Source organism: Trachemys scripta, chromosome 1 (assembly GCF_013100865.1).
Source record: "Trachemys scripta elegans isolate TJP31775 chromosome 1, CAS_Tse_1.0, whole genome shotgun sequence".
NCBI classification, from domain to species: domain Eukaryota; kingdom Metazoa; phylum Chordata; order Testudines; family Emydidae; genus Trachemys; species Trachemys scripta.
The window spans coordinates 239,460,123-239,485,298 of NC_048298.1; the positions used below are offsets into that span (position 1 = coordinate 239,460,123).

The window sequence follows — 25,176 nt, forward strand, 5'->3', positions numbered from 1 at the left end:
CATGTAGTGGCATGATAGGCGGGAAGCAGAGGCAGCATGCTCCGGAGTGTACAAGCGTACAAAGAGGGTACAAGCCAATGTGGACCCGATCAAACGAGCTCAGAGCGCTGCCCCTGGCGCTGGGGCAGGAGTGCGGTGGCGCAGGGATGTGGCAAGGCTCCTTTCTGACAGGCTTTGGGCTTGGAGAGAACGTGTGCTTTGGAGAGCGGGCTGATGGGGGACTTTGGTGCATGAGACAAGGGAGAATGTTATCCAGCTCCCCAGCTGTCACCCTCCTGGTTCGACTAAGTTCTCTCCCGACCCAGCATCGCTCCATCCCCATCCCCCGCCCACCAGCCCCGGGAAGACACAGATCCAGGCTCGCCATTGCCACGCCACGGGGTTCTCTCCCAGGGACAGCCCGGCTGCTCTCTGGAAGGGGAGCCCGCTCAGCCGGGGGAGGCGGAAGTTTTCGGCACCTTTAAGCTTCTTCCTCGCGCTGGGGCTCCCGATCTGCTTCGGGGTTCTAGTGTAAACAGAAACCAGCACATCACCAAAGGTGGCCGGCCAAGGCCCAGTTTTAAAAAATAATACTAAAGACTATAGTGACTGGCCAGGTTCCTGGGCAGGCCTTTCAGTGGAGTTCCCTTCCTGGGGTGGGGGTCCGGGGGGGGGGGGCGAGGGGTCTTGACCAGCAAGATAAGAGACAACATGTGAGTGGAGGGACAGCTGAGCCTCTTTATCAGCTGCAATCTTCCCCTCTGCCCAACGTACTTGTTAACTAGGAAGCCAAATTGTCTGCTAGGGTCAAGTGGCAGAGCTCCAGTTAGAGCTGCGCTGGTTTGCCAGCAGAGTATTTGGCCCATGCACCTATGATGGTCCCATAGAAACATCGCTTTATCTGTTGGCTAATGAGTATGCCTACACTGCAAAACAACCCCCGCGGCTGGACTTGGGTACGTCTTTCTACACAGCAATTAAACACCCGCGGCTGGCCCGGGTCAGCTGACTCTGGCTTGCGCTATCGGGCTAAAAACAGCCGTGTAGAACTAAGATGTGAAAAAAATATCTAAGTTATCCCTGCTGGAGCTGGAACCCGGACCCTGAGCCTCCCCGGTAAACAGCATTGGCTGTCTGTGGTTGTCTGCATTTCGGGTTAGCTAAGGCCAGCGGGAGCTGAGGTATACCCAGGGCATCTTCCGGAAGTAAACTGGGTGCGGATATTGCACGTCTTATATTTTCAGTGTTCAGCTATACTGTGGAGAAATAGGACTTGGGGAGATATCCTCCCGGGAATCTATTTGAGAGAAACGGTGCAGAATTTAAAACATATACAATTTCCACTTAAACATGATCAGTGACATGGGCATGGGCTAGCGGAGTGGAGGGCTGTGTGCTCCCTTTCCGCATTTGGTTATTTTCATGAGACTGGGCTTTTATGTTGACTTTTTCTCTGGTTGCCTTTTAAACCATAATTTGTATTTTGTGTACTAAAGATTGGAAACGGGTTTCTCTTTGCCTAATTGAAAAGCTTGCAGCCAGAAGATCAAAGGACACAACTGTTATAATGTAATGATCTCATTTGCTTTTGGGTTTTTTTTTTCTTTCCGGTAATCCCATCTAGTTTTTTCTTAGAGCCACAGTCACTTTAGTCTGAAAACGACGAGACGTAAATTCAACAGGCTAATGACTTTTAATAGCAATTCCTTAATCCTAGATAACTTCAGTATTAAGACCTGTCAGAACCCTTTCCTGGAACTCGTATTGTTCATGAAAACATCACCTCCTTTACAGTAAAAGAGTTAAGGTATAGAACAGAAAAGGTCAGTTGAAATGTATATGCTACTGCAAAAAATACGATTAGGTTTCACTGAAGATTAGTTGTTTTATCAAGATGATACTTCTTCCCCATTCGCATGTGAATACTAAACATACTCTGGTCTAAATTAAAGTCTGCATTAAAATGTGTGAGCATTCCACCATTTAATAATGTAATATAGTCAATATACATGTGCATTAGTTCCTGAAAGATAACTGAGAAAACGAGGGGAAAAACATTGGCTACATAAACGTGTACTCCTAGGTGCAGTTCCTGACATGAAGGCGTATGAGAGAGGCGTTTCCTCAGCTAACCACATGGTGATCACAAAAGTCATCTAAAGGCAAAAGAAAAGGAAAAGAAATTGTAAGTGAAACATGTTCAGCGATTTAGTCCTTGAAAAAAATACATATTAACAATTCAACCGCGTTAAACTCTAATAAGATGAAGTTTAATTTTCATGTAGCATCTAAGGAATTTAACTGTGGTCCTCACACTGGAAACTAAAGATCTTAAACAGGGCTTTAATGTATATTTAATAGGAACAGCTATTTAAGATAATTAAAAACTGGTTGGTCAAAAATGCCAAAGCCTTCATTAAAACATAACTACGTTTCTGTATTAATTACTTGCAGAGACATAGTCTAACTATTTGACCCCGAAACGCTCTACATATTTTAAGAACTGCAAGCAAAGAGTTAAGAAATATTTCACTAGCAGCTTCCAAGACTGGAGCAAGCTAGTTAGATCTCCTCAGAAACTGCTAAAGCACAATATAAACTAAGTTAAAGAGAACCGACAAACTGATTTGACTCTAGAGGCACCAGGAAATGGGGGCACGTTGCAACAAAACTAAGGGGAAGGACATTTAACATCAGATCCACAACAGATATCTAATAGTATATGATTGAATAATAAGAGGAAACTATGAATCTTATCAAATAATGGTGCTCGAATCTCCTCCCCCACCTCTTCCCTTAGGTTTTTGTGACTCACAAACGTGTTATGGAAAAGTTAAATCTTTGCCGAGGGCTGCTCATGCATTCAGAGTGTATAGTTTTCAAAATCTGATGTTTTGCAATGATGACATTAGAGTAGCAACCAAGGTCCGAGACAGCAACGCTGCTGCAGCTGGGCTTCGCTTTGAAATTCTCAAGACAATGGGAGCCAGTGTTCTCCATCGCTTCGCCTTTCCATTCCATTTGCATAGTCTGTTCTGCCTGATTGACCAGCTTGGGCTGTCCAAGGGACCTGCATTGTTCACAGATCACTTCAAGATGGCAGAGATGACAAGATTCAGGTGAGAGATGAAGTGGGATGACTCTCAAATGCCATAAGAAAAAGCTACCCTGGGAACCTGCAGCTCAAGAGGAACAAACAACCGCAGAGTTTAAGCAGTTCTAGTATATTTAGAAAGACCTAATCAGTTGTTAATGGAAACATTATGCCTTTACATATAAAAATATCACAGAAGTATCTATTCCCCCCTCTATCCCCGCACCCGGCCAAAAAGACAGCTGCTTAATTAAAGGCTTTTATATGTAAAAGTTTGCTTATAAATAAATTTAACCAGAGGACAAAGTCATGTTTTACAGTTCTTTGTTGCCTGCTCTATAACCAAATGGCAAGATTAATTAATTCGTGTTTTTAAAGCGGTATGAACATGTAAAGCCCCTATACAGATGCTAAGTGTGATGGTGATTATTAATAAGCAGCGCGCAGCTTCACTCTGAAATCCCCTATTTTCCAGAAAAATGAAGGGGCTGTGTTCTGAGTTAGCAGATAGAAAGCGGTTATCTGCGAGGGTCATGATTGAGGAGAGGATGGATTAAACCGCATTCCCCTCCTCAAAAGTTGAAAACCCTGTACTGTCCCAGGCTTCTCTCTCTCTCTCTCTCTCTCTCTCTCTCTCTCTCTCTCTCACACACACACACACACATACACACTCCTACCCCTAAAATAAATTTCTTTCGACACTGCTGTTTTGACTTCATCTCAAAAAGACAAAATCTTTGCCATACGAGTATGTTTTCCCTTGAGGGGTTTCCAGAACAATTTGCTATAATTTCTTTACACCTAACAGAACTGATGGGATCTAAGCAGTAAAACATATTCCCACCGTAGTTTCACTCTCTCGCTCTTTTTCTCCTGGGGTTTAAATAACTCTCTAGTATAAATATTGCCAAAATTTTGCTAATATGGAAATTTTCAGAAGGAGGGACTCCTTCCTCCTTGGTATAACCCAACTAAAGCCATACAACTTTTCTTAATCCCTCGATGCATTATCTCCTAGCTTCTTCCCCCCCTCCCCGAAGCTTCTAATACACTTAATTACGTGATTTACAAGAATTCCCTGTAAAGCCCCACGTGCTACAAAAGGCAGAGCCCCAGACACTGAACAGAGGGTGCTGCTGTATTTCTCAAACACAAAAGTCACCTAAAACAAACAAACAAAATCAGGCCCATCTCCCCTGTACCCCTACCTCTCGTCTACTGTGACCTAGCTCTGTATTTAGGTCCCAGATTTTCTGTTTACCTCCCCCCCCCCGCAATGGATGGGGTTAAAGCTGCAGAAGAAACTTAAGTGGCTCTGGAGTTTGTTTAATTTCCCTCTAGTGTTTACTGATAATTCGAGAGACGCTTATCTCGGGGAATATAGCGATTAATACAACCGCAGGTTTCCAGATAAGTGATTGTGATGGAGATTGTTGGCGAGAAAATAGACAATTATCCGCTGTTAGCTTTACATAAAGATCGCATTAACTTGAATTAGTTATCAGACAAAAGAACATCAGAAAGCTGCACCTTTCTGCCAAGGCAACCGCTTGCAGGCGGTGTGCTCCACACAAGCAAATGCACCGCTGTCTGCCTCCCCAACGGTCTGCAAACAGGAAAGACAACGAGAACTTGGGGGTTTCAGCGGGAGGGGGAGGGCCTGGGCTGAGGGGAGGGGGAGATTTCATGCCTTTGCCATGCCAGGAGCACACCACGATCATGCAGGGGCATGGCCACTGCAAGGGCGAGAGAGCCCAGGGACTGGGAGATCGCTTTAATATTAGCAACCCGCCAGTCTGCCTTCATTTCCATGGGGCGAAATTAACATGGAGGTGGGACAGCCGCTAAACCAGGAGAAAATGCGCCCCAAGGAAGAGGTAGCAACAAGGAGCCCCTCGCTGTAAGAAAAGGGAGGGCATGTGGAGGAGGACTTGTTAAAAATCAACACAATAATACAGTCATTAAAAAAATGAAATCATCCTAGTAACTTGGAGGCTGGTCCTATTTGCATATGAAACTAGTGACCAGCAGTCCTGCAATTCCCCTGCTGCATTGTGCGCGCTCGAGTCCGAGGTTCCCCAGACTGAAAGCCCCTTGATTATTCCTCCTCTCTACAGGAAAGGCTGATTTCTCAGTAATTGATAGCGGGGAAGGGCCGTAATTAATTTCACCGCAAAGTAAACTGCGGCTTCTTCGCCTGGCTGAGGGAAAAGCAAGGGGAATCAGAAACGGGGGAGAGGGCGCGTCTCCGAGTAACCCCAAATAAAATCCAACAGCGCCTCATTTCAGCCAAGAAAGAGCCCCCTCCTCGACTCCTTCAACCCCCCCCCCCCACTCACTCGGGAAGGAGGCAGGCCAGGGACTGGGGGCTGCTTTCATTGTATAGGAAAACAATGACTAGATATTGACAGTTGCAGTAAGGTTATATGGGACTTGGATTTACTTAGAGGGCTGGGGAGACCGATGCAGGATCTGCTTATTTCTCCCTCAAATGCCCCGTTAAAAGACACACTTTAAAATGTGGTGTTAAGGAGCTTCAATCAAGAGGCTGCCATTTAGGATCAGTTCATTTTCCATGCTGGATTTCAAGTTAGATCCTTGAGCAATATTTTATATAAGGAGGGAGGGGGAGGGGAGGGAGATTTCATGTGTGTTGGGTTAAAGAAAAACAAGCATAGATATTTCATACTGGGAGGCTAAAAGCTATTGTACGTTGAGTTACAATAGGGAGACGGAAAGAGGCTGAGGAATAGACCCAAGGTAGCAGCTATGCGCTAGTTTAAAGGGAAGGCGGTTGGAATAAACTGGGAGGAGGTGTCAGGTGAAGAGCTGCTGCTGTCTCCTGGGACAGAGGGACTGGGGAGCTGTCCCCAGTGCTGGTACGTGCTGCTGCTTCTGGGTCCCCGCTGAATGGAGCGGATAATGACCCCCGGTTCCCAAGGCAGGCTTGCTGCTGCCTGGTGAGCCTTGGATTTGTGTGGTCCAAGCCTTTCCCAGCTTGTCCCATTCTGTCACCGGGATAAGGGGCTCCCTCGGCTCGTTTGCACCTGCGTCGCTTTTGGCTCCTTCAGGAATGCGCTGAAGCTTGTAATCAGCTTTGTGAAGCCATTGAGTGCACGGCTGAGTGAAACTTCCAAAGCTCGCGGAAAACTGGCCCGCTGAATAGGAGTCAGCATGGGGCTGCTCTCCAAGCCTTTGGGCTGCCAAATTCCAGCAGAGCCCCTCACAATCAGTCCACACAAGCTTTACTGCTTTCCCCACACTAAGAAAAGTGAGAAAAGAAAAGCTAAAATACCAGTCACCGAGGTTAGCAGTTTGTTCCCAGATTAATGGCAAACGCCTCTCCCTGATGTAACTAACCAATTCAGGGGATATACAAAAAAAAATATAAAAAAAAAAAGGGGGGGGGGGGGGGGGGGGGGGGGAAAGAACGTTGGCAGATTGCAAAGACTGCTGTTGTAACACACAGGTATCGGGGTTTCCTCACTTAGTATCACCCCTCCCCAGGTCAGGCGACTCAATATTTTCAGCAACATTATGGTTTTAAGGCTATGGAGGAAGGTGACCCTCAGCTGTAGACAATTTTGCGCGTGGACATGCTGCAACTTGGGGAAGGAAGCCTGGGCAAGGATCGGTGGGAAAGTAAGAGAAAGCTGAATTACAAACAAACCACTAAAAAGCTGTACAATGTGTAAGACTCGTCTAAAAAAAATCCTCTTTGATTCGACGTGTTAGGGGCCCAGGGACGTTGCGACAGGCGTTTCCATACATGCCCATTGTCCTGGTTCTAGATATATAGTTGCAGGAAAGGTTTTTAAATGATTTAATTTATTGTTCACTTATAGCAAAGTATCTACAGATACTATCCCCGAGGGTAAGATGGTACCTCCCTCCAGTCCCCACTGATGTAAGGGGCCTGACCAACAGGTATGCACGCTCTGTTTTGCAGTTCAGGATGCCATGTTACCCAAAATTCCAAAGGTGGCAACTTTCATTCCTGTATCATTTATTTTCGGTAGAGTTTTATGATACAATATATTGTATAGAGTATTTTATTCTTTTTCACCGGGATTAGCTGTTTTAAGAAAAGTTCCCAAATAGCTGTATTTTCTTTTCTTCATTATTGATTGGAAACCACTCTACTCTTGTTATTGCTAAGTAATTAAAATATAACTTCTTGCTGCATTAAACTTATTCAGCATCTCGTGACATAGGGATAGCGTGCAGCATAAATGGTGCCAGTCAACTTGAAAGCACTTGGCACTACTTTTTCATAGTAACTCATGCTTTGAAGGTCTGGCTTATGTGTAGGCAGCTATCGACTCACTTTTAGGTTGAAAAATAACTCCATTCATACAGCTAAGGTCTCCTTAGAGCAGTCATTTTACAATAAGAGAAAGTTGCCAAAATCTTAAATCTGCTAAAACTATTAAACAAGTTGTAGGACACAATCTAATTGTATTTAATTTAGTTCCACTGAGTTGGGGGCGTCTCTACGGGACTTCTGATTTTTTTGTTTGTTCTCTCCTTCCATGTATCCAAAATAACTAAAACAACAGTACCACAAACAGTAGCATCGCTATGCAAGACGTATACATGTTCTGGATTGGAGTGAGTAATACTTCTTTAGTGTCTTAAAAATTTGAGATTTTTTTTCACTGTCCCTACCTTCATAGGTGGGTTGATTTTATTTTTAATATTAAATAATAGAAGTCATGGTTTATAACATCCACACTGAAAAGATCTCATCCATTTCACTGGTTGTAACCATTCCCTAAGATCTCAATGGGCAACTACTCCTTGTAATTGCACAGGTATATTGTCCCAACAGTTACCATACCCTTAACCTATTCCCAATTGACGACAATAATTTCAGGGACGTTGAAGAAACAGTAAGGGAAGTAAGTATTTTTGCACTAGCTGTCTGGCACCTCTGTACAGTGTTTAGCAGTAATATTTCAGTGCAGCAAACGCTAATTTTAAACAATTTAGCAGCATCAGTTCGGTATCTTTTTTAAAACAAAAGTTTGGAGGTAAAAGCAAAGGCGCCAGTGTTTCGTGGTGAAGTCTTGCCACGTAAACGGTGGAGGCTCGAACACTTTTAAATATGCCTACAAATGGTTTAAACCTCCAGCTATTTCTGCCTTGGACGTTTCTTTTCCTTTTGGAAGTTTGATGTGCTATTTTCAACCGTGTTGCTTCTTCCAGCCATTCTCGGTGACAAGTCATGAGGCTATGCAGTAATTCAGAAATTAGTGAAATTTTATTCTTGGTGGGGGCGTTGGATTAAGAGGCTGGGAGAGTGTGAAACAAGTCAACGTGTAATTGTATGATAAGGCTCTCACGAGGAATTTATTGGCCAAGTTGCTGTTTCTATTCCTTCCTAATCTCGTTTAGCACATTCATTCTCTGCAATCTGTCTCCATAATCTTCTGTGACAGAATGGCAGCCAATAGAAGCATGCATGTTTGGAGAGAAGAGAAAATATGCAGAGGCGTGATAAACTGATGCTAATTATCCATATTTAGGACACCGAGTGCAGAAGATCAAGGTTTACAAATAACAAACCAGAGCCAATGATGATGGCTTCCTAGTGTGGAATATATTGGAGGGGACAAGATAAGGGTTTCACATGCAGAAGAGATTTATTGGTCAAAGGGTTCACCTTCCACTTTTCCACTTTTATATAGCAGTAAATTATTTAGTCTAAATTCACCAGAACATTACTCTTTTATTTGGCAATGTGCCATGACTTGCTCCTTCTTTGTGTCCTTTCAATGCAAATCCTTGTAGTGTAACATCAGTTGATAAGAAACAAATAATTGAAGTAATAGGTAATTCCCTTTAAATTGTGCATATAGGATAGTAAGGTAATCATCTAGTGTAGAATGAGACCAGAGTATAGAGCAGATAGCTGAAAGTGAAACAATATCAACCTCGGCTATTAAATTACATTTGTACTAGAGAAAAAATAACCTGCAGGAGACATGTAGGTTGAACAAGAGACAATACTAATCTATCTAGCTTTAGACCGTTTTCCTAGAGACTTCTGAAATGTCTTTCACTTTAAAAAAAAGAACTCTTCTTCCCGCCCCCTCTCCCCCGCGCCGCCGCCCCCGCAGTCTGCTGGCTCCGAGAAATAATAGGGGAATTCAATTTGGCAATATTTGTGCAGTATGGTTGAAGGGTCAGTGGTAGTGATCTTAGTACTTTGCAATAATTGTATTGTAAAGTTTCCAGAATGCTTGGACGATTTGAGAATTATGGGATTGTGTTTATTTTGAAGTTTACAAGATTATGCTAACATACACTAAATTCTGATTTTGTGTCTCCTTAGGCACTATTTGGAAAGAAATTGTCCTTGAAGAAATTATCCAAGTAGCAAATCTTGCAGCAGCATTCCTTCCTGCACCTCCTGTGTTATTGTTCTTGTGTTGATAAAACAGCAATAGTCTGTAAAACGCATACGAAATGTATATATTTAAGATGTAACATTAAAGAGAACGCTATTATAATTTGAAGTATCTTTGATTCGATACAAGGAAAGGTATTGACCTAATGGAGCTATTCATTTAACAGGAGAGTTTTCCCTTGGCCTTTTATTGTACTGCAAGATTACCCTGCGAATGTGTTTGTTTCTTTTTCAAGTGTCCATTTAAATTAACGTTTCTATTTTGTGTTCTATGCACAGGAAAAATGTATCCTAGTCACAAGTCTCACATGTTAGCAGGTTTTCTTTAAAAGGAGAACTCCAGTGCTCTGTCCAAATTCCAGCATTCACTGACTTCACTCAAAAGCAGCAGGAAATATTGTTATCGTTATTTTAAAAAGACAGGTAAAAACTTAGTTCCTGGGAGTTGCTATTTTGTTGCCAGTCAATAGGAAATCAGGGAAGGAAGTAACTCATTCTATATAGAAGATAACTGGAAAAGTGCTGGATTTAGAATGCGGATTTGAGCTTAATTACAGCCAGGGCCAGGAATTTCAGACGAAGTCAGATAAACTGTGCCTCTCTCTGAAAGAAAGCGGGCTTTCAATCTGTGCACTCCCACTACCTTTCTCCAGTCTGGTACTGTCGGACCAGGCTAGACCACTGGCCCACATCATCTTCCCTCTCACTTTGAAGTGGAACCTCGACACTAAACCTCACCTACTCTCAACTCAGAATTCTACCCCTTGCAGTCCGACCTCTGTTCCAGATATCACCAGCCAAGAGCACTAAGATTCCACCTGGTCTCTGAGGAGTTGTGGAGTCTGACATGCTGAGCTGAAGAGGGAGGGTGATGGGACAGAGGTCTTTCGCAGGGATGGAAGGCGCCCTGCAGAGATGGATGGGGCCAGTTCATGCTTTCATGTGAAATTCCTTGACATTCCTAAGGACACAAATACAAGTTAAGTTAAAACAAAGCTAAACTTACCTCTCTCTCTCTCATTCTCAACTCTATATTTAATGTAACTGGAGACATTAAATAGCTTTTGACAACCAAGGTTTGGCTAATCAACCTCATTTTCAATGTAAATAATCGACACTAGGGACATGACCCGATTTTAAACAGGGAGTTTCAGATAACAGGTACAGCTAGGGGAGGTTACACTGCACTGAAATTTATCTAAACGTGGTAATCCAAACCCAGTGTTGTACCCAATTATCTCAGTGCAGAACAAGTTTTTTCCCCTATCCTCTTTTATTTTGTGCCTGTTAGCAGGAAAATGGCAGCTTCCATTCAGAGGTACAATAGAAAAGTTGAAGAGAGTTCTTAAATAACATTTGCTACTTTCAATTATAAACACACAGAGATGTACAGAACAAGAACATACTACATACAGCACGTTAGTAATTAAAGGAGTAACGAGCTGGTGAATTTACACTGAAGTTTTCCTTTAAATGCACGGCGTTTGTGTTTAAATGTAATGAAAAGTACCAATCCAGCTATTGTCCAACAATTTTGCCAAATAGCAAGAGACCTTTTTATGGGTATTTCCTGCGTCTTCTTCAAATGTTTGCAATGTCTCTTTTACAACAACAGTATAAATCTAACGTCAGTAAATTTGTCTATGAATTTATCCCTCTTTTTTTGTCAAGAAATACATGGTATTCATATCTTAAGTATTTGGATCTTTTGACATGTTTATCATCTTGACATTGGACCACTTATCTAGTTAGGCTCACTTTACAGCTCCTAGAATGTTATATTCGTGAAAATCATGTGTGGCTTACTCCTGCAGCTGCGGATTGAAAGGAAAACAAATAAAGAGGCTTTATTTAGATTATGACCTATGCGTTGCTGTATTAAAAGGAACTTTTAGTTTAAATGTTAATGGCATCTTTCTTAGCCATGGTTTCCAGCTATCTAAAGTTAGCACATTAACTGGATGCTCAGCACAAGAATGTTTCGAAAAATGTAATTTGCATGCTTATTTTTCTTCGCCTTTCCTATTCGTATATTGCTAGATGCTAAACTAGTTATTTGATGCCAGATTGTGGATTACCAAGTACCCAGTTTGAGAATCATTGCATGCTTATAGGCCTTCCTCTTCATCTAATGATATTTTGCGACACACTGTTGTTTGTTGTTTGTTTATACTTTTTTCTGTGAATTATTTTGGCTGTTTACCTATCTCTAGCTAAACACCCTCACTACGTCTGGGATCTGCATCTTGCTGGGGAATGGTAGCCTAGCTATAATATACACTCATCCCCTTTCCCAGTATAGCTTTCCTAGCTGGAAAACTTTTCATTCTGCAAGGATGCTTCTTGACCTAGTGTTCATCCTCTCTCTCTCTCTCTCTCTCTCTCTCAATCTCCCCTTTAAAGGTCTAAGTAAATTTATTGCATGGGAGTTTTATTTTTCCTGTTCATTTTCTAAATTCCAATTCTAATATTTGGAAAGAATTCCAACTACCCTGCACTAAGTACCCTTTGACTGAGAGCCATGAAGTGACTCAATGGTAGACTCTCCAAACAAACCTCTCTGTCTGCTCTTAGGTATAGGTAAAGTTAGGAAGCACTTCAATATGTTTAGCCAACCAGATCATTGATAATTGATTACTCAAGTTTTTTCTAAAGGGGAGAAATAGTTTCTCTCTCTCTCTCTCTCTCTGTGTGTGTGTGTGTGTGAGATAGAAAGAGAGAGTATTTACACCTAATGTGATTTGGAGTGTCCCAGAGCCTGGCCTTTTTCCAATTAGCGCGGTATGTTTGATTGAGATTGAAAAATTACACCTTTCTTCCCAGGACCCGTTGTCTCTTTTAAGATAAGACAGTTTGCAAACTCTCAACTTGAAGTCTCCCATTAAATTTTGCAAACTTAACTAAGATCGAACCAATGAAAAAAAGTTCTTGCAAAATAGTCTTTCTATGTCATTCCTCTGTATGCGTTCCGCTTTCAAAAAAGAGCTGAATATTTGTGAAATGTGTGCAATATAATATGGCCCAGAAAACAAAGGTTTCCATATTTCCCCCCACCCTTTGGTAAATTATCTCACCCAGAACCTAGGTTGTCGCTGTTCACCACTCGTTTCCAGTCGTTATGGAGAGTTCTATCCCTTGCTAAACTTTCATTCTTCTTCGAGTGCTGTTCCTGTGGGTGCTCCACTCTAGGTGACGGTGCAACCCGGCGCCTAGAGTGGAGCACCCACAAGGACATACATCTCGAAGAACTTCAGTTACTGCAAGGTGAGTAACTTTCTCTTCTTCTTCGAGTGCTGTCCCTGTGGGTGCTCCACTCTAGGCGCCGGGACGCACCATCACCTAGAGTGGAGCACCCACAGGGACACACATCTCGAAGAACTTCAGTTACTGCAAGGTGAGTAACTTTCTCATCCCTCCTTCTGGTGACAGTGCCTCCACTTTTTAAATGCCCTAGTTCCAGTCTAGGTTTCCTCGTGATGGTGTCTGCTCTATTTCTTCAGCCCAGGCATAGTCTTTTCCTCCAGAAGGAGGCACACTTCCCTGCACGCTGCAGGACCCCTTCTGTCTGGTCGAAGTTGCACTTCTTCCCATTCTCCAGAGTTATGTTCTCCCTCTATCAATTGTACATCTTGGACTATCTAAGATATTTCCCTCTTTCTCTTCATTTTCAGTGAGTCTCTTTTCCAGGTTGCTAAAGGAGACTTCCTTAGGTGGGAATCCTTGACCCCTTCTTCTCCAAATGAATGGGAGATACCCATACTGAAAGCGGGAACAGTAGGAACTGGATGTGTTAACTAGAATGAATCATATTAATCAACCAACATAATTACATGCTTCGTCAGGAGAGTTCAACGACTTCGTTTGAAATGTGCCTCCTACTGAATATATGGTGCAGAGAAATGCCTTAAGAAACTGCTCAGATGGCATCCCAAACTGTCTCAGACTTGACGCATAGATGCCACCAGTTCCCAAAGTTTTGATTTTCTAGCCACCGTCTAAGACATGTAGTTTCAACGTCCCCCTCTTCTTGCTGCTCGCAAACTCCGGGAAGTGTTACATCAGCGATCAGACTTTATTTCCTGCTCTTCCTTCCATGCGTGTGTTGGAGGCAATTTGAATCCAAGTACTGCATTAGTCCTCAGGCAAACGCAGGCCAATTTGCCCAATGTTAGCATGATCCCCACCATACATACCCATCATCCTTAGTTCGCCAGCGTTTTCCTGATCCAACTGCAAAGCTGCAAAATAGGTTCCAATTCCCACAAAACCAGTAACATTTTTTGTCATGACGACAGCCTCAAAACTTCTGTTAGGTAGCTTCCCTTGCATATTTTTCCACATAGACAAATATTTCATTATATTCTTTGGAGCAGTCAGTTTCCATTACCAAGTCTGAAGTCTCCTGCTATAAAACAATTACCACTGCGGGCCTTGTCTTTCTGGGCAATAAAATTATTCCCACGCTAAAAAACCTTCTCTTTAATGTTTTGGGGAATAAAATGACTTCAGCTCCGTATTTCAGGTTCCCTTCTTTTGCTGTCTTAATCTTCGAGACACCACCGACTTCCTGAGGAAACTACAATGCATTGGTGTTCTTCCTGAAAACACCATCCTGGCCATCATGGATGTAGAAGCACTTTACACCAATATTCCACATGAGGATGGACTACAAGCTGTCAGGAACAGTATCCCTGATCAGGCCACAGCACGCCTGGTGGCTGAGCTTTGTGACTTTGTCCTCACCCACAACCACTTCAGATTTGGGGACAACTTATATCTTCAAGTCAGTGGCACTGCTATGGGTACCCGCATGGCCCCACAGTATGCCAACATTTTTATGGCTGACTTAGAACAACGCTTCCTCAGCTCTCGTCCCCTAGTGCCTCTCCTCTACTTGCGCTACATTGATGACATCTTCATCATATGGACCCACGGAAAGGAGGCCCTTGAAGAATTCCACCTGGACTTCAACAATTTCCACCCCACCATCAACCTCAGCCTGGACCAGTCCACACAAGAGATCCACTTCCTGGATACTACAGTGCAAATAAGTGATGGTCACATAAACACCACCCTATACCGGAAACCTACTGACCGCTATACGTACCTACATGCCTCCAGCTTCCATCCAAGATACATCACATGATCCATTGTCTACAGCCAAGCCCTAAGATACAACCGAATTTGCTCCAATCCCTCAGACAGAGACAAACACCTACAAGATCTTTATCAGGCATTCTTAAAACTACAATACCCACCTGGGGAAGTGAGGAAACAGATTGACAGAGCAAGACGGGTACCCAGAAATCACCTACTACAGGACAGGCCCAACAAGGACAACAACAGAACACCACTGGCCATCACATACAGCCCCCAGCTAAAACCTCTCCAGCGCATTATCTATGATCTACAACCTATCCTGGAAAATGATCCCTCACTCTCACAGACCTTGGGAGGGCAGGCCAGTCCTCGCTTACACAGAACCCCCCAACCTGAAGCAAATACTCACCAGCAACTACACACCACACCACAGAAACACCAACCCAGGAACCAATCCCTGTAGCAAACCTCGTTGCCTACTCTGTCCCCATATCTACTCTGGCAACAGCATCAGAGGACCCAACCACATCAGCCACACCATCAAGGGCTCATTCACCTGAACATCTACTAATGTTATATATGCCATCATGTGCCAGCAATGCCCCTCTGCCATGTACATTGGCCAAACCGGACAGTCCCTCCGCAAAAGAATAAATGGACACAAATTGGACATCAGGAATGGTAACATACAAAAGCCAGTAAGTGAACACTTCAATCTCCCTGGTCATTCTATTACAGATTTAAAAGTCACTATCATTGAACAAAAAAACTTCAGAAACAGACTTCAAAGAGAAACAGCAGAACTAAAATTCATTTGCAAATTTAACACCATTAATCTGGGCTTGAATAGGGACTGGGAGTGGCTGGCTCATTACAGAAGCAGCTTTTCCTCTCCTGGAATTGACACCTCCTCATCTATTATTGGGAGTGGACTACATCCACCCTGATTGAATTGGCTCTGTCAACACTGGTTCTCCACTTGTGAAGTAACTCCCTGCTCTCCATGTGTCAGTATATAACTTAGGTCTGGTCTATACTACCCGCCTGAATCGGCGGGTAGAAATCGACCTCTCGGGGATCGATTTATCGCGTCCCGTCGGGACGCGACAATCGATCCCCAAATCGGCGCTCTAACTCCAACAGCGGAGGTGGTAGTAAGCGCCGCCGACAAAAAGCGGCAGAAGTCGATTTTGCCGCCGTCCTCACAACGGGGTAAGTCGGCTGCAATACGTCGAATTCAGCTACGCTATTCACGTAGCTGAATTTGCGTATCTTAAATCGACTCCCCGCTGTAGTGTAGATGTACCCTTCGAGAATTTTTTCACTTCAAGGTCCCAGAAGCAAAGACAAGGTTTTCATCTTGAGGCCAAAAGACCAAAAACATCAAGACACTTGATCACGGCCTTGGATAGACCAAGAGACTACTGACACTTGATCTTAGCTACACTTGATCTTAGCTCATAGAGAGCCGAGAAACTTTCACTCTATGCAGCTGAAGAAGTGAGGTTTTTACCCACAAAAGCTTATGCCCAAATAAATCTGTTAGTCTTTAAGGTGCCACCAGACTCCTTGTTGTTTTCCTAGAGGTGATGACGTAAGCTAGGATCAAACCCGTCTGCTTGGAGGTGGTTAAATACTTACCTCTCTGCAGAGCTCCTTTCTCTTGTCTTCTTGGAGCTACTTTCCTTTAATCTGCAAGGGATCCCTGAGACAGATCCTCAGCTGGTGTAAACTGTAATAGTTCCATTGATTTCAATGGAGCTCTGACAATGTAAACAAGTAAAGGATCTAGCCCCCTATCTCTGTAATGTCTCCATTCCACCTTGTGAGCACTCCCTTTCCATGTCACCGGAAATTTCCTTTGGCCTGTAGAGACCCCTTTCTCCTCACACGAACTGCAAGAAATCGAGTTGTTCAGGTTCCGTTTTCTTATTCAGGCCCTGCAAGGGCTGCATTTCCCTGGACTTTGGGTCCCCCGTACCCTCCCTCATCCAAGCCCTGTGAGATTGCTTACCCCTATTCCTCCTGTGAGATTCGTTTTTCCTTTTTTCAGAGCTCATTTCACTCTTGTTCTCTGGGTTATGCGGGGCTCCCTTGATGTGGGACCTACATTCTTCTGGTCCCCTCGGGGTGCAGTTCAACCACGGACCACCATATACCCCTGTGACCACCAGCTGTGACCGCCTTCCTTCTTCCCCACTGGAGCTGCACTTTTCCAGGGCTGATCTGGGTCTCTCCTTCCTATAAAGCCCAGGAGGTGGTAAAGAATGTAAATCAGAGTGAGTGGGCACCAGTTCTGTTTGATTAAAAGGCCATGCAAGGGGATCCCCTCTCAATACATGGTGCCAACCCTTAAGATAAGTGTAGTTTCACTGTAAGTGGAACGGGACATTCTTAAGAGACTCTTTCCAAGGATGATTGAATTCATCGGCGTTAGTTCCTGTTTTGCCCAGGCTGTGCTTGCTCCTCAAGATTGTCTCCTGCTCATTGTACGTCTTTGTTGGGGCTATCTCAATTCTGGAGGCCGAGTGAAAAGTCCATGAGAAATACTGCGGCGGGCATAGTGGAGGTCTCAGCGGCGTCTGAGTCACGTCAGCGGCAGAACTGCACGTGCCAGCTCGGCAATGGCGGTGGGGCGCGCGGTCATTTCGCGTGCAGACGCCGCCTTATTCAGCGCGTGGAAATGCCAATTGCACGCGCGCAAACACACTCACGCGAGTGCAGGGGCATTTTTGTACGTGCACCTTGGCACGTCTTCAAAGCCCCTCCAGGAGCACGTGCGGCTCTGGACGGGGGAGGAGTCCAGGTGGGTGGGCACTGAATGGACGGAGTGAGTTTTGGTCTCCTTCGGAGCCCTTTTGCCCGACCTAGGAGGTGGCAGATCCCCACGTGAAACACAGAGTGGCGCTGTCTGGCCACGGGAGCTGCGCCCTGGCCCATGCCGGCCCTGGCCTTTCCCGGGTGGCTGAGCCGCACTCCGGACGCTCCGCCGGGTGGGAACATAGATTCCTTCTCATCTGCTGCCCTGCGGGGAAAGGGGAGGAAAAGCTGGGGCCAAATACGGCATCAGGGGAAGAGGCAGCGCATGGCTCACTCCCGGAGTGCCTCTGCCTGTCGGCTTTGGCCTGTGCCCCTCCCCACACCGGGCCAGCCTCCTCCCTCCTGCGATCGGCAGCGTCCCACCCTCCCCGGGCCCAGCGGCCTCCTGTCCCCTCCCTCCCTCCGCGGCGCTGGCTCTTCCCACCCTCCCGCTCCCCCGAGACCCCCGCCCCCACGCCGGCGCAGCGGGGGGACGCTGGTTTCACCTGTTGCCCGGCCGGCCGCTTGCTGCAGCGGGAGCCGTCAGTGTTCCGCTGGGTGAGTGTAAATGGGTTTGACTGGCCGCTGATCCCGAGGTCAGGGCTCGCTAATCCCGCGCTCTCCAAACAGCCCCCCTCCCGCCGGCCCCTTGCGTCATTCAGCCGCAGCAGCCCTGCTGCTGGCACCCGGCTGGAGCGGCCCGCGCCGCCGCAGCGCTGAGCCGCAGCCACTTGTGGCGCCTTGGTTTGCTGCGCTGAAGGCCGAGGCGATCCCCCCCCCTCCCCGGCCCCCTCCTTCTTGGGCCTCGCCTGGAGGGGGGTCCTTGCCCACGAGCACCTGCCCCGAGTACACGCACAACCAGAGGGTATTGCGAGAGCCGCCCCCCGCCCACCACTCTGCCATGTGGCTCTGGGGTGGGGCTGGGAGGGGGGAAGGGGAAGGAGAGGGAAAGCAAAGGTAGGGGGAGGAGGGGAGAAAGGAAGGGGGCAGCTCTAACGGACTGGGGGAGATGAGCGGGGGCTAGGGGAGGAGGAAGGGAAGGAAAAAGTCTGGGGGGAGAGGGAGTGGAAGGGAGGAATGGAACAGAACAGGGGGAGCAGAGGGCAGGGGAGTGGGCGGGGGTCGGCAGAGGGATCGGGGCGCAGGGTGGACGGGAATGGGAGAGGGCAGGAATAGGAGCGGCCACCTCATTTCCCCCAGCAAATCACGCCACAAAGCAGGGTGAAGGGAAAGCACTGAAGCAGATGCCGATGGTGGTGGTGCAGTCCCAGTTTATTGTGTCCCGCCGCCCACCCGGATTAGCTGGGGGTTTCCGGGGAGGGGTCTACTTTCTGAATAAGAAGAAAACGTTATAGCGCGGCCCAGCGCTCAGCGCCCCCCCTCCCCCGGGCTGATGTTGCCTGGAGGAGGTAGCACAGCTGGGAGGGAGGGTCCGCGCCCAGCCGCCTGGCTCATCTCTCGGGCTTCCTCTCCCGGCGTGGCGATCGAGGGGCTTTGCTCTGGGTGTCCGCAGCTTTGCGGGTAGATTCTGGAGACCCACCCCCTTTCCAAAGAGAGTATTTGAACGGACCGCTTCATACAGCCTGATATCTCCCCCAAGAGCTCAGCGTATTCAGTCGCCAATGTCCCTCCCCCACTTTTACCAGCCCTCGGGCTCCTGCACAGTGCCCTTCCCCCCAGGGGGGGAGTGGAGTTTGCGGGAAACCCTAATCCCCAGAGCCCAGCACTGCCCTCACCCCAGCTAGCCGGGCTTCCGAGTCCCCCCACCCCCAACCGTTGGGAAAAGAGCTGCGAGTCAAGGCCAAGTTTGCCTTCTCGTTTGAAGTTTAGAAAGAATCGACCGCCGCCCCCCAGCCTTAGCAAATTATGCCTCCGATCCTGCTGGTCCCTCTCCCCTAAGAGGTCTAGATGAGGGCGGGAGCTAGGCCAGGAGCCAAGAGAGGGACAGCAGTGTCCAGGGGTGGGGGGCAGAGCTGCATCTCTACCCCTGGGGGGAAGCCCTGAATCCAACCCCCCCAAGCTCCATATAACAGATCTCAGTACAAACGATATTCTCCCCTCCGCCCCCTTCTTTTTAGTGCCTGGAATTTCCTCCTTTACTGAAAACGAAATGCGTAGTTTTTAATTCGTCCATATAGGTGATTTTAATAGCTCTGTCAATCATGTTATAGGATGAACATTTCATACATTTTTGATGTAAAGTACTTAATCCATAAATCGTTTAAACCTATCTTTAGTTCTGCATATTAAATTATTCATTTATATATAACTTGCAAAGAAAAGAGCCCGAAAAATGAACTATTTTACCATACCTAACCCTATTTTTCCGCCTAACAAAGTTGTTTTAATATTGCTTGTAGATGCTGTCTATAGCCACACACGATTTAAAAAAAAATCAAAGGAGCAAAACCAATAAACCATGAGCAGATAATACATTACATAATCATGTAATTCTCTCTTTGACATTCATGGAGAGGATTTTATTCCCTTGAAAGGAATGCTCGGAATATCTCGGAAATTTATTTAACTGTATTCGGGGTTGTTCTTTTTAATCCCGATAAATTAAAAGTGCAGATATTTCTATTATTTATAGGGCTAATGCTAAATGGGGGAGGGGAAGGAAGAGTGAGAGGGCAGAAAAGGAAGAAAGAAAAGAAAAATCTCACCAAGAGTGGATGGAAATCGTTCTATATTTAGTTTGGAACTGTTCAAATGTTTATTTTCCCAAAAAGGATTATTACATAATTTTAATATGTAGAACAGTGCATACAACAGCATTTCCAAATTATATTTTGTTTATGCAAATTTAGTGGCTTATTTTCTTTCCCCCCTAATAAATCGGAACTTCAGTTACTCTGTAACTCTTAGAGAAAGGGCATGTATCAAGGGTGCACCAAACATTTTAAATATATATACACCCCTATAAACACACGCGTGTACATATACACTCATATTGCGCCACGAGGCGAGAAATATGTGTGTGTATGTGTGTGTCGTATTAAGAAATAGTTCAACAGGTACTCAATTTATTCTGCATATTTAAAAGTACAGATGTGATTATTTTAAATTAGAAAGATGTAGGATCATGCTTGGCTAAAAGGAGCACAACTACAGAGCTTTCCCATAAGGTACTGGTTTGTGTGTGCGGTGTTTGTACACTGAACATTTCACAAACCTCCTCTGCTGAAAATCTAAACCTGCACACACAACGGTTTAATAAAGGATCCAAATAGTTACAAAAAGGATTTTTATTACCTTGTTAGAAATCAATAGACATCTTTCAGTAAAATTTCGCAATCACTTTAACGAATGAGTGGTTTAAACAAAATTATCAAAATGACTCCAAAGAGTTACATATGTCAATTGTCATGTTAGCATTATAGTTAAAGTGCAATCTCTAATACGGACCGAACCCGCTCCTTATTAACCAACTAACATTGCCCCATTTTTGGATGGATAAATTACTTATTCACCACCAATAAAAAGATGCTCTAAAGCCTGCTGTAACGATGTTTCCACTCTGGATGTTAAAATATTTCTTTTTCTTTTTTGTTTAAATATGTTACGACTAATTTCAAAATTTATTTGCTACAATATGATTTTTAAATGCAATACGGAGTGCTGTCGTTACTATTAAATGAAGTTTACAGCAAACTTTTAATTCCAGAATATCGCAAGGTACCGATAAACACGTAGAAAAAAATATAATAATTTTTCAAAGCATTAAACAACATCAGGATCCTGTTAGGAACAAATACATCATTTTTGCTTGACAGCTTTTCACACCAGTTGTTAAGAACTTGCATTTCAGTTACACAGATTTGTGTGTGTGTGTGTGTGTGTGCGTGTGTGAAGTCCAGCGTTGTTTGCAGCCCCCTCGGGGGAGTTGGGAGGGCCAGGACTTCTTTTAATATTTTTGGTACAGAGATTGTTTTTCATTACACTCAAACCCAATCAGTTTCTCTTGCAATTGTTGTGGTGATTGGAGAAGAACTTGTGCACATGCTGTAGCTTTTGCATCCCTCTGGGACAAGGTTTCCAATTCCCCATCGCTGCTGGGATCCCCAGTCTGAAATCTGAGGGAAAGGGAAGGCAGACCGTCCAGACCTGAGAAGAGCCCCTAACCTAGTTCAAGGTGGAAAAGTTTCCTAGCCATGAAGTCACTCCAGGTTTGGACAGTCAGTTCCACAAATAAAATAAACAAAATGAACCATGAGTACTATGGAAAGTATTTTAATAGGTCGCCTTCTTAACAATACTTAACAGCTATTAAAATAATCTTTAAAAAAAAGCTACACCACTTTTGTTACTTTCATCCCTTCAGTTTTATATAGATGGTGAGAAATCTAAACACAATACGGGATTTGTTTTCTGTTATTTTCTGATCATATTTTTTAAATTCCTTTTCAATTTCTAGGTTTACCGGTTATATTTTAAGGCATACCATGCGTATAAAATTAGTACCTTTCGGGTTTATTGAAAAAAAAACAGGTGACTTTTTCCACTTTGAAATTTATTTAACTCAGTATTCAACGAACGCATCCTTAGGAATTTTCTTTAGCAGAAAGGCTTTTTAGTAAACTATATACACAATTCCCTCGTAACGCCTAAAATAAAAATTAATTCACAATGCATTTACAAGAAATCATACAAAAACAAAACAAAAAATAAAAATAAAGGTACAATAAAGTTTTACAAAACCAAGAATAATGTTGCAGTCGGGAAAAAAAGTTTTATAAATAAACGAACAAATAAAACCCCCGCAATAACATCTACAAAAACTTTTACGTGTGGTTTTGGATTTGTCTTAGTACATGTGTAATAAATGAGAACTGTTTCCCCATCAACTTTGTCTTAATTAGGCAATAAAAAGCCTACACAAGAAGCGATCCAAGGAAGAAGCGGGTAACGCTTCTGCGGTATAAAAGTTGGCATCGCCTAGATCTTTGTGTGATTATTCTTATTTTTTTTTGTCTTTTTGTGATTTTTTTCTCTTTAGCAAATAAAACGCTCTATGCCTCGTGGATGAATGATAAATACTGTACAAAAGTCTCAATAAAACACAGAAGTTCAGTCTAAAACGCAAAAACTAGTTTGAGAAACTAGTCCTAAAAAAGGTAATTAGAGCAATCATTACCTTTTTTCTCATTATTAATTATTATTATTTATTATTATTATTATTATTACAAGAACATCCACACATTTTCTGTACAAAAAGGGAGCCGGCGGGGTGTGTGCGCTGGGGAGGGAAGTGGTGGTGGCGGCCAGGCAGACAGAGGTACCGTTCAGCCGGGTTCAATGCAAGTTTCTGTCCCTCTCCTTCCCTCCCGTCTCAGATATGTGTCAAGGGGACCGTGCCATTGACCCCCGTGCTGGCGCTCTGGTAATGCTGGGGCAGGGAGTGAAGCCGGCTCTGCGCCGCAGCCGGGTCCCCTCCTTCTCCGGCCGGTAAGTACATACTGATCATCTCCCTCAGGTCCCCGGGGCACGGAGCCCGTGAGTGCGAGGTGACAGGCGGGCTCACGCTGGGCTCCGACTTGACCAGCGAGCCCAAGGCGCCCAGAGCTCCGGAGGAAGCCGCCGCCGCGGCAGCGGCCGCCGCGGCCGCCGCGGCCGAGTTCTGGTGGGGCTGGGCGCCGTAGGAGATGGCCCCGTAGCCCGAGGGCGAGGCGCTCATGTAGCCCTGCGAGTTGGAGATGGGGCTGTACTGCAGCGCACTCATGTCGTAGCGGTGCATGGGCTGCGGGTTGTGCGGATGCGGATGGTGCGGGTGCGGGTGGTGCGGGTGCCCGCCGCTGCCCGGGTGCTGCCCGTAGGCGAGCTGCGCCTCCTGCATCATCGCGGCCGCCGCCGCCGCCGCCGCCACCGAGCCCGGGTAGGCGCCGTTGGCCCAGCCGTTCATGTGCGCGTACCCCCCGCTGGCCGTGCCGCCGGGACTCTCCAGCCGCTGGCCGACCCCGGCGGGGCTCATCCCGACTCCCATGCCCACCCCGACCCCGGCGGGGCCTCCCCCTGCCGAGCCGGCGCTGAGCAGCCCCCCGGCCAGCGAGTACTTGTCCTTCTTGAGCAGGGTCTTGGTCTTCCTGCGGGGCCGGTATTTATAATCCGGATGCTCCTTCATGTGCAGCGCCCGAAGCCGCTTCGCTTCGTCGATGAAGGGTCTTTTCTCGGCCTCGGACATGACTTTCCACTCGGCCCCCAGGCGCTTGCTGATCTCCGAGTTGTGCATTTTGGGGTTCTCCTGGGCCATCTTCCGGCGCTGGCCCCGGGACCACACCATGAAGGCGTTCATGGGTCTCTTGACCCGGTCTTGGTTCGCTTTGTTCCCACCGCCGCCGCCGCCTCCTCCTGCTCCGGTCTGGCCCGTTAGGTTAGTGGGGCCCTGGGCTCCGCCGGGGGAGTGCAAGTCCGTTTCCATCATCATGCTGTACATTCAAGTAGCTTTTTATTTTCCACCGGCACCAAGCATAAAAATATCAAACATAGAGAGCCAAGAAGGAAGGGACGAGAAAAGACAAAAAAAAAAAAAAAAAAAAAAAAAGAGAGCACAACCGGCAACACCTTAGGCAAAAACTTTCTCCTTTGAAAACCACTTTCAAGGCTTGCTGGCGATCTGGATTCAAGCTGCTCAAACAGGTGCAAGGCAAACTTGCTGCTTCACTTTGCAAGGAGGAGGAGTGTGCAGAGCACTCAGAAATGTCCTTCTCTCTCTCCGGCACACACACGCACACCCCTCCTCTCTCTCTCTCCCTTATTCTTAATAGAGCTATTTTGTTGTTGTTGTTCTTTGCTAACTTCTAGAGAGCTTGTGTGTGACTTGCGTCCGCTGCTCCCAGGTGAACAGAGCAGAAGAGAGAGGAAAAGCCACCGAAAAAAGTAATTAAACGATAACTAAAAAAGAGGGAGAGAGAGTGAGGAGAAGAAAATAGAGAGGAGGGGGAGAAAAAAAAAACCCCAGAGCCAGAGAGAAGTTGCACAGTAATTTGTTCTCTGTGGTTTCCCTCCTCTTGCCCGGGAGGAATCAGGAGAGGAGGAGCTGGCGAGAGACACACAGAGAGAGGAGTCCAGCAGCCATACACCGCGCACCGAACTGGGATTAAATGAGTTTGCCGTGGCCAATCGGAACGCGGCGGCGGGGGATTATTTGCATGGCGCGCTGAGGAGTGACGTCCGGAGGTGAGAAGTATAAACTATTCTGGGGGTGGAGGGGAGGTTGGGAGGGGCCAGAGTAGGGGTCACGGCTACCCTGCTTTGCCCTGCTAGGTAAAGAGGAGTTAACAGTAATTAAATACCATTATAATCCTGCAACAATAATACCCCTCACTCGAAACACTTAGAGTGCTAGCTACAGAGTCTACAAAAGTCAGGAAATTACAAAGTTATGGATGACATTCTTGCCTTAACTCTGGCAGGTGCGTGTGTGCCTGTGTCAGGACAACATGATGGTGCGTGGTGGCAGACATGAAATGTTTTGTTGGCATGGCTTTGCGTGCGTGTGTGTTCGCTGGAGAACCACGGGAACACACCATCTGCATTCCTGAGCGCTAGCCTTACATTTGAATCTTCTGCCTGCGTGTCCTTAGAGACCACACGCTTCCTTAAATTCTCACTGAACGTTCTCTCACTCCTTTTAAAAGATGGGGGTGGTGAAATGGTTGGGGGAGCCTATATTATTCTCATATATTTACTCAACAGACCTTTTAATCAATCCAGTACATCCATATGAACGCACTTGTTTAAAACCTTCGCAGCTGTTACAGTGGTTTGTGTATAGTAGCACACCTCGGTAGAT

At 45.7% G+C, this 25,176-nt stretch overlaps 1 protein-coding gene and 1 long non-coding RNA gene across 2 annotated transcripts; both read right to left on the reverse strand.

The window, feature by feature from the left end:
- Positions 1 to 1,947: 1,947 nt before the first annotated feature.
- Positions 1,948 to 18,001, reverse strand: LOC117870790. The gene is made up of 3 exons (XR_004644038.1): positions 17,891 to 18,001; positions 16,600 to 16,826; positions 1,948 to 2,135 (listed from the first exon to the last, which is right to left on the reverse strand). It is a non-coding gene; the product is annotated as an uncharacterized LOC117870790 (long non-coding RNA).
- Positions 18,002 to 19,371: 1,370 nt separating this feature from the next.
- On the reverse strand, positions 19,372 to 23,899 carry SOX1 (SRY-box transcription factor 1). Its single transcript, XM_034758144.1, has one exon. The coding sequence runs from the start codon at positions 23,815 to 23,817 to the stop codon at positions 22,717 to 22,719; it is 1,101 nt and encodes a 366-aa protein (XP_034614035.1). The 5' UTR covers positions 23,818 to 23,899; the 3' UTR covers positions 19,372 to 22,716.
- Positions 23,900 to 25,176: the final 1,277 nt, after the last annotated feature.

Coding starts and splice junctions, on each gene's coding strand:
- SOX1 (XM_034758144.1), bottom strand. CDS start 23,817: ATGTACAGCATGATGATGGAAACGGACTTGCACTCCCCCGGCGGAGCC.